The sequence below is a fragment of the Bradysia coprophila genome, chromosome II (assembly GCF_014529535.1).
Source record: "Bradysia coprophila strain Holo2 chromosome II, BU_Bcop_v1, whole genome shotgun sequence".
Lineage (NCBI taxonomy): Eukaryota > Metazoa > Arthropoda > Insecta > Diptera > Sciaridae > Bradysia > Bradysia coprophila.
Genome location: NC_050735.1, coordinates 12,277,996 through 12,286,826, shown reverse-complemented (window position 1 = coordinate 12,286,826; position 8,831 = coordinate 12,277,996). Strand labels below are relative to the sequence as shown.

Genomic DNA, 8,831 nt, shown 5'->3' with positions numbered 1-8,831 from the left:
CATCAAGTCGGTTGACTTATAATAATCTACTGCGATCAAATTTATATCAGGAAAAAATGGGTCTAAGCAAGAAAAATTCTGAACATCGTTCACAGGATGACAAGAAAAATGACGATTATTTCAGCGAAGCCGTTTGGCCAGGTAATCAGATGGTTAAATTAGAAAACAAAATCCACCTCAAAGGGACACCGAGTCAACAGTTATTTTCCAGTTCTAGCTGTGGCTCGACTGTTCGCCATTATGCCTGTTTATGGACTGCGCAACAAAAATCCTAAATTTAAATGGTTCAGTGTGTACTCCATCTTTTCGTTGTGCTACATTCTCATTGTCTATACGCTAGCATTTCTGCAAGCAAAAGATACCTTCAACGATAAAGTCAACACATCGAACTCCGGTAAATATTTTAACACGGCAGTGTAAAGTTAACCAGGCAAGAGCCGTCAATTTGACGAGGGACCTTTGATTTTTGTACAAAATGCAAGAATCGAATACGTAAACGATGGTAACGGGACTTAGGTCCCTTCTTTGAATGTAGTTGCGTCTCCTGCAGGGCCTATTTTAAGAAATTTAATTTCCAAAAATTTCCAAAATTTCACAAAAATTCTTAAAAATTTCCAAATTTTCTGTTAGATCTCCTTCCGAAGTAATCAGTTAAGCTCAAAGACGTGAAAGACAACTAAAAAGGCAGTAAAAACAACATTTACGATGCAATCTGTTGTGTTTTTAGATGAAATGACGAAAAGTGATCGAAAAATCTGAGAATTTTTGGAAATTTAATTTCCTTAAAATAGGCCCTGGTCTCCTGCTCCTGTCTGGTTTTCTTTATTATGCCGTGATCTTAACCTTCATACTTAATTCCGATGGTGTTTTTATATCGCATCTTTTACAAGAGTTGCGGTCATGCACGAAGTAGCCTGACGTAGTCTGACGTAGCGTGACAGTTCGTATAGTTCATCTAATTTTTCATAAATTTTCTTGTGACATGACAGATAGGGAGGGTGATGTCTGAAAAGTCGATTTAAGCATGACTTACTTTATGAAAGACCCTTGATGGACTCCTCCATAGCACTGCCACTAGCTCGAACACTCATTCTATCAACGTCAAAATAGCTTCCAAATCTCAAAGATGTATGCGTGTAAGATAGCATGCGCTGGGCGCTTTTATTCACACTAACAAATCATGACTCCTGTCTTTACGAAAGAAATGCAACGCATATTAAGATAGCATTAGCGTGCAAATATTTCTTATGTTCATGCTAGTAGCAGGACTCCTCCAAATATAATCACAGATTTTTCACTTTAATTCTTTCGCAGGCGGAATTTTCTTTTACATCAGCATCATCTTAAGCTTTCACTTATTTTTCATCATGGCACGGAAATGGAACAAACTTATGTTAGAGTGGCGCGAGAAGGAAAAAATCTTTTTACATCTGCCTTACGAACGACATGGATGGCATCTGAGGTGGAAAGTTCGAATAACAGCAACGATTTTGTTGGGGCTTGCTCTTTGTAATTCTTTAAAGTTTCAATCACATTTAACTGATTGAACTTGACCAAGAGCCTATTGCATATCAGTCCCTTTGCCAAATTTTGTTACACGATACGAAAAACATTTGTTCTACGACTTCTGTTTCTAACAGAGAAATGATAACAGATGACGACGAGGTGGCAGCAACGTTATCATTTTTGTGGAATCTAAGTGCTAAAAGGGCCCTAACAATGGTATCTTTATTGGGTGTCTCAGCCGTCAAACAACGTAGAGAGTCGAAATTGGTGTAGCCAAATGACGAATGAATTTAGAAAGTTGACTTGTTAGGCACGCCAGACCTTACGATGTTATCAGCAACACAAATTAAATGCAAAAATGTAATTAGGGTCCTTCTAGTGTTAATTTCCTTAGGGCTCTTCTAGCGCTCGGGCAATGTAACAATTTGGCATAGGTTTGAAACTGTGGCCGTTTGAGGGGCTGGTATGCAGGTGGGTTCGATCGACACGAATTGAACATTTAAAATCTAATCTTCATCTAGTGGAGCACGCAATCCAAGTAGTCCGGAGCATCTCGAATTACAATTATAGAGTGCTTCAGTGCAAAGACGGATTGGTGACTGATCGTTGGAAACATTACTTCCGAACGGAATACAATTCAGTTTTTTCCACATTTCGCTTCAATTCGTTCGTGGCCATTTTTATAGCGGTAGTGAAATCAAACGTGTTGTGTGATTGGAATGACTAACCAAATGTTTCCGTTTATTTCGACAGTATGTTCGCGTACTTATGGCAATCGTTTGGAACTATTCCGACATTTTTATCATAACGGTTGCGATTGCACTATCCACCAGATTCAAACAGTTGAACAACCGAATATACTCGTTAAATGAAATGGTTGGGATTGGGTGTTGCCACAAAGGAAGCCTTACGCTGAAGAGATTTTTGTTTTCTTTTTATTTTAGAGCATTGACTACATTCTATGGTCGGAGCTTCGGCAGCACTATGTCTTGTTGTGTGAATTATTGGAAATAATTGACAACAAATTGGCATCTTTGATATTACTATCATGCGCCAATAATCTGTACTTCATTTGCTATCAACTTGTCAATATTTTTGAGTAAGATCACCATTGATCGTGAGATTGACGAACCATTAGTAAGTTATGGACGTGAAGTAGTTGGACCTTGAACAAATGCCATTTTGCCATACTTGACATCAGCGTGTCTCAGTTATTTCTTTCGATCAAAATAATTTCATGTCACTGATACAAAATCTATAACTTCATTCGTTTAAATATTTTCAATTCGATTTATAAAGCCTTATTCTCCAGAGCTTTAATACTTATGGCTTCATAAAAATTTGAACAAGATGTCGGCTCATACGTCGAAAAAAGACGAAGCTAATGGTTCGCTTTGCTATGCCAATTTTTCAGTAGGCCAGTACGAGCAAATGAGCAAAATTTTGATTGTAGAGAACTGCCCGATCTATTGAACTACATTTACTTCTGGTATTCTCTGATCCTACTGATTGGACGGACTATTGTAATGTTTTTATGCATCAGCGAAATTAATGATGCGTCTAAGAAACCACTAGATATGGTTCGACAAATTCGGAGTCGCATGTGGTGTACCGAGGTTTGTTGCGATTTTTGGGTTCATAAAACATCAATATTTCGTCTGTTTTCGTATTTAGCTGGAACGATTCTCAGACCAGTTGACAAATGAAACTATTGCATTGTCAGGAATGAATTTCTTCTTCATAACCAGGAAATTAGTGCTAAGTGTATGGCTTTTGATGGAAACTACTTAAATTGGTGATGTTACTCACTTTATTTTAAATGTCCATTTTGCAGATGATCGGCACGATAATTACGTACGAATTAGTTTTGCTTCAATTTGACTCACAATTGGATCCAGATGCAGATAAAAAGGAACTGAAAGAATTTTGCAATTTAAAATAAGATAATGAAGGCGTAATATACATTACGTGTAGTGCAATGTATTAGTATATTACTTCCGAGGTTCCAAGTTGTGTATTTGATAAGTGGGGTGTTACAGCCCGATCCGAAGGCAATGCTGTACAATGCTTTACGTGATTAGGCAATGTAAATGAAAATGAAACATGCCGTAACACGTAAAATGTTAAAGATAAATAAAAGTTAACATTATTTCGAAAAGGAATTGAGATTGGTCCTTTGTTGGATTTTATTTTTAACAGGAAACTCACACAACACTTGAGAACGTTCCTATAGCACACAGCCAACGTCAGAACAAGACAGTGGAAGCTGCGGGAATTCGCTCAGATCTAAACAGATATAAAGAAATTTTGCCTTATAATTAAAACATCTAATTCCAGACATAGAGAGTGTATGTAAAATTTCACGAAATCAATGCTGACTTTTTGCATTACAGAACTTTGGAACTTTGAAGTACCAATAAAGTGTAATTACGCTATAGTAGGACGTTTGACCACTGTTTCGATCTGAGAAAAAATTAAATAGGTCTTTCGTCGTTTTGCAGTTCAAAAATACCATTTCTCATCAGGCCATGGCGACAGGGGGGTACTTAATACAGTGCTCTAGAAACACCATATCAATTTGCACACGAACAAGTATAGCGAATCATGACCGGAATGAAATTCCAATTCATCACTAATCACTATCCTTGCAGACTCGTGGCGGTCTGCGGCAATGATTTAATACACTTTTATGTCATTGGTCTGCGGTAAAAGCCACCACAAAAGCTAAATTAAGTTAATCTTAATTAACTTCGTATTTATAGAAGCATCAAACCACCGTCGAGTACTTTTTGTTGAATGGCAACCATACTTAATTTTTATTGGTTGAATCAGGGTGATTGATAAATGAAAGGTTGCTCGCATAATTTGAAGTACAACAGACGTAGGAACTAGAAAAACTATTTACGTGTCTGTGGTGAACGGTAGATTTGAGGGAATTTCGCGAGTTGTAGCCCGAACGAAGTGCGAAAGTGAAAAAGCGTCCTTTCTGGAAAAAGTGGATCCATCATTTAGTGTCAAGAAGTGTTGGCTTTGAGTAACAATTTTTGTTAATTTCTTTTCATCAGAATTCTTTTCTAAAAATATACGACCGTAATAGCGACCATGAATGTGTTAGCTTTAAATAACAATTAGTTTTGGTTGTTCTCGTTCGACCAGCTCTGAGAAAAGTCAGCACTTTAACGAAATTTTCATAAACTGTTCAGTGATCTCAGAGCTGGTCAAACCAATGAAAGTCTAGAACAGGTATGGTCGATCGGCGAATTCATCTTAAACGCACTCACATTTTATGTCAAAATAATATGAAAATGAGTGCGTTTAAGTACGAAAATCAAATTTTTATGTCCTCCGGGCGGACAATAGACCATACCTGTTTTACACTTTCCTTGGGTCAAACTGCTACAACCAAATCTATTTTCTGTTGAAAGCTAAGACATTCGTGGTCGTTATTACGGTCATATATTTTTGAAAATGGATTCTGGTGGAAACCAAAATCCAGTATTTAAAAAACGCCCAAATGTAAGCGTTTCTCGTTAAGGCACGATGCCTCTTAACATTAATGTTTTTTTTTCATAGATTTTGCCAACTTCGATTTGAAATTATATTTGTGATGAAATGGGTAATATTTAAATATAAAATAAAACTCAATCAGGGCGCCAATTCTCTTAAATTTAAGGATTTGTAAGTTGACAGTTGTCACCTTAAGAGTGGTCCATACGATTTATAATTTTTAAGGTGACACCTGTCAAGTTACGAATTCTTAAATTTAAGATAATAGTTCATCTTCAAGTTATCGTACTTTCAAACGTAACCTCAGATTTGTTTCGTTGTGTTTTATATTTAATCGAAATCCTGTGTAAAAAAATGACGAACAATCGGCAGTGCAGCGGTTCAAAATATCTCGTTTAAATGATATTTTTTTTAACGTGGATGGCCAAGGCTCCCTATATCACAAACAATAAATATCACATCGATTGTTTACAAAATTTGGAGGCCTAAAATCACTCCGTGTTCCTTGCAAATTTCATTATGTATTCTTTATATGCACTTACGTGATGATTATATGAATTTATTTATTACAAACACATATATAATAAATAAGTGCATATAACGAATACATAATGAAATTCGCAAGGCACACTGAGTGATTTTGGTGTTGAGGAATTTCACGCCGTGTCATTCACAATAACCCACAAAGTGACATTTTGTCAATTATTGTGAATGACGCGGCACGAAATTCCTCAGCCGTGGCCTCCAAATTTTGTAAACAATCGGTGTGATATTGCTAGAGATCTGCCTTGGGATGGCAGTTCTTAACGTGGAACGGCCTTGAGATGATCTATTGGCGCTCAGGAGAGTTATAACGATACCTCAAATCATTAACACAACGTTCTGTGCTTTAAGAAATTTAAATACTACTCTCAATCGAGTAACAAGCGTTTTTTGAGATTAAACCAAAGTTTACATTCATTTGTGTGCCTTAATCGTTCAAAATTAAAATTTACTTACCAATGTGGTGGCGCAATCATTGTTTAAAATGCCAGGGTGCCGTACATAGTGAATAATCCATAGTGACTAGCCAATGAAAGTATACTATATATGTGTTGGAGAATGGAGTTTAGAAACTAAGGGTAAAATCTATTACAATTTAGTACTTTTCTTCATGAACAAACTTCACTGCTGTGACATTTCATTGGAATGAATTAATTAAAATAGTCCTGTGAGATTGAAGTACTATAAAAAAATGTGGCGCCTCTACAGGCCAACCTATTAGGTGAATGCTCTAATGTCAAAATTTGTACGGAACGGAGGAAATAGCGATTTCATATAAACAAACTCACCTCTCAACGAAAATAATTGAAAGGTGACTTTTTATATGAAATCGATACTTCCTCCGCTTTGTATGGACTGGACAGACCATACCTTGTTTGTACTTTCATTTGTATTAGAGCCACCCTGTCATCTGTCCATTGAATAACGTTTATGCTTTAACCTGCACCTCCAGTCTTCAACACAATTTTAGCTGTCATCACTGAACTTGGAGAAATGTCAGAGCAGATTACGTTTGACATGTTTACGTTTTATATTATTGTGTGTTGCAGTCAATAAAATTAATAAATTTTAAATTGAGACGAAATGAATCCACCCTTGAAAGGTAATTTTCAATATATGAAGAAAAAAGCTAAGTTCGGAATGATGTTGAGTTTGTGCTCCTCAAAGTTTTAGTCTTTTACAGTTTTGAAATGAATTAGAAGAACTTTTCTTCTGCTCGTCCATTATTTAAACTTGCTGTGACAAAATTAACAACAAAAAATCCATTCCATTTGAAAGGTCCGGTGTATTCCATGGAAGAAGTGCTGATAAAAAGTGAGCCAGTCGAAATCGAACCTACCGCCTACTTCCACATAAAATGTGAAGACGGCACTACTATAGTCAAAGCCGAACCGTCCACACCTCCATCCGCATTTGAAGACCTGCCTTCAGAAACGGTAATAAACATCAAGTCAGAAATTGAGCTGGGCGACTACGAATGTAGCCCTTCATTGAACAGCACGCTGGTACAGTGTAACAATACCGACGAACAAATAGCCACCGACGAGCCAATAGACACCGACAATACCAAGATGTTCGGCTGTGATCTGTGCGATGCACGATATTCAAATCGAAATAATCTTCAAGTTCACCGTCGCAAACATACCGGCGAGCGACCATTTGTTTGCGAAGAATGCGGAAACACGTTCGATCGGAAGCAGAATCTCATTCGGCACAAACGATTTCACAGCGGAGAGAAACCCTATCCGTGCGACATATGTGGCATGCGATTCAAGCAGAGCGCCCACGTCAAATCCCACATTCGGATGCACAACGGGGAAAAGCCATACGATTGTGGTGAATGTGGCGCCAAATTTGCCACTAAATACGGACTTACAGTCCACCATCGGAGCCACACCGGTGAACGTCGGTACGAGTGTGAATTGTGCGGGAAGACGTACGTGCGCAACGAAAGTCTGGTCAAGCACAGAAGATTTCACAGTGGAGAGAAGCCGTACAGCTGTGATATTTGTGGATTGCGCTTCACGCAACTTGGTCACGTTAGACAGCACGAACTGACGCACAACGGTGAGAATTTATTCCCATGCGATGAATGTAGTGTAAATTTTGCTCGCAAGTCGAGTGTGACTAAACACCGTAAGAAGATGCACTCCTCGGAAGCGATTCTCGGTTGATTGATGATTGATTAGTTAATAGCTCAGCACAAGTAAACGTTTTCCTCGAAAGAGGCTAACTGTATACAATTATTTGTCATTTTTCTTTTGCACAGGCATAACAAGAGTCTTAATCTTTTAAGCTCTTAAAAGAGTTTACTCTCACTGAACATGTAGACATTTGTTCGCAGTGTTCAGTGATTGAGGGTTCGTTTCTAAGCCAAGTTTCTGTTTTAGACTGGTAATTTGTCTAAGGTTTGCATGACCAGAAAATTATCACTCAATGCAACGCACTTCAAGCATGAGTGGTACTCTAAATTGGGTACAGAAACTTGACAGTGTGTCATACAACTCCAAAACACTGTAAAAGAGCAGTTTCAAACAGAATGGTACTCTCTTTGGCAACGCTGTCGACTATGATCACTTTCGCTTGAAGTGCGTTGACACAGCACTGCTACTAGCATGAACACTGAATTGACAAGTGTCAAATTTGGAGACTATAGTGATACGAGCTACCGCTTAGGATTGTTTGTATTGTATGCTTCAACACATACAACGAAAGCAAGTCATCTATCTGTACAACAGAAACGCAGTGCCTACTGTGATTTCATCAGCCTCCGAATATTTTCTAAATTCATGCTAGAAGCAGGTCACGTCAATGACAGAAATTATAGGACTGAGCGACGAAAAAATTGATTCTATGCGACGATACGATTTCACCCACAATTCCGTTGTCAGTGAGTCTTTCTTCCGTCAGGTGATGATCCGGATGATTTGTTTGATTGATACAAGGAGTTTCCGTATGAATTTTAAATAAACACCCAAAATACCAAAAAAAAATGTTTTTCAAATATGGTTCGAATAGTTGCTGCAAAGTGCTTTGGTGGAGCCATTAGAAAGAGGAAGCCAACGTTTATTAGCCGAACAGAATTCAGGTTAATAATTCACCTTGTAGTTCTTTTCAATCAATATATTCTGTCACACTGATTGATTTTCTCAAAGTAGTCTCACCCGAGAGGGCGTTCAATCTAATTTACAGATAGGGAACATTGAATAGAATCCTGGGATAAATTTTAGTGAAATGCTGCCTTTTCTCAGAACTGCTACAACCAAATCTATTTT

The 8,831-nt window shown here is 37.7% G+C and overlaps 2 protein-coding genes across 2 annotated transcripts; both read left to right on the top strand.

The window, feature by feature from the left end:
* The first annotated feature begins 2,275 nt into the window (after positions 1–2,275).
* Positions 2,276–3,484, top strand: LOC119073532 (gustatory receptor for sugar taste 64a-like). The gene is made up of 5 exons (XM_037179077.1): positions 2,276–2,382; positions 2,451–2,605; positions 2,960–3,122; positions 3,181–3,270; positions 3,341–3,484. Exons 1-5 carry the CDS (start codon positions 2,380–2,382, stop codon positions 3,446–3,448), a joined length of 519 nt encoding a protein of 172 aa, XP_037034972.1. The 5' UTR covers positions 2,276–2,379; the 3' UTR covers positions 3,449–3,484.
* A 3,064-nt stretch (positions 3,485–6,548) lies between these two features.
* LOC119073514 (gastrula zinc finger protein XlCGF7.1-like) lies at positions 6,549–7,802 on the top strand. Its single transcript, XM_037179043.1, has 2 exons — positions 6,549–6,658; positions 6,835–7,802. Exons 1-2 carry the CDS (start codon positions 6,640–6,642, stop codon positions 7,728–7,730), a joined length of 915 nt encoding a protein of 304 aa, XP_037034938.1. The 5' UTR covers positions 6,549–6,639; the 3' UTR covers positions 7,731–7,802.
* Positions 7,803–8,831: the final 1,029 nt, after the last annotated feature.

What these genes read in the sequence shown, in the direction of transcription:
- LOC119073532 (XM_037179077.1), top strand. An exon ending in CAACTTGTCAATATTTTTGA is followed by an intron (nt 2,606 to 2,959) that starts GTAAGATCACCA and finishes TTTTGATTGTAG; the next exon opens with AGAACTGCCCGATCTATTGA. An exon ending in CCAGGAAATTAGTGCTAAGT is followed by an intron (nt 3,271 to 3,340) that starts GTATGGCTTTTG and finishes TCCATTTTGCAG; the next exon opens with ATGATCGGCACGATAATTAC.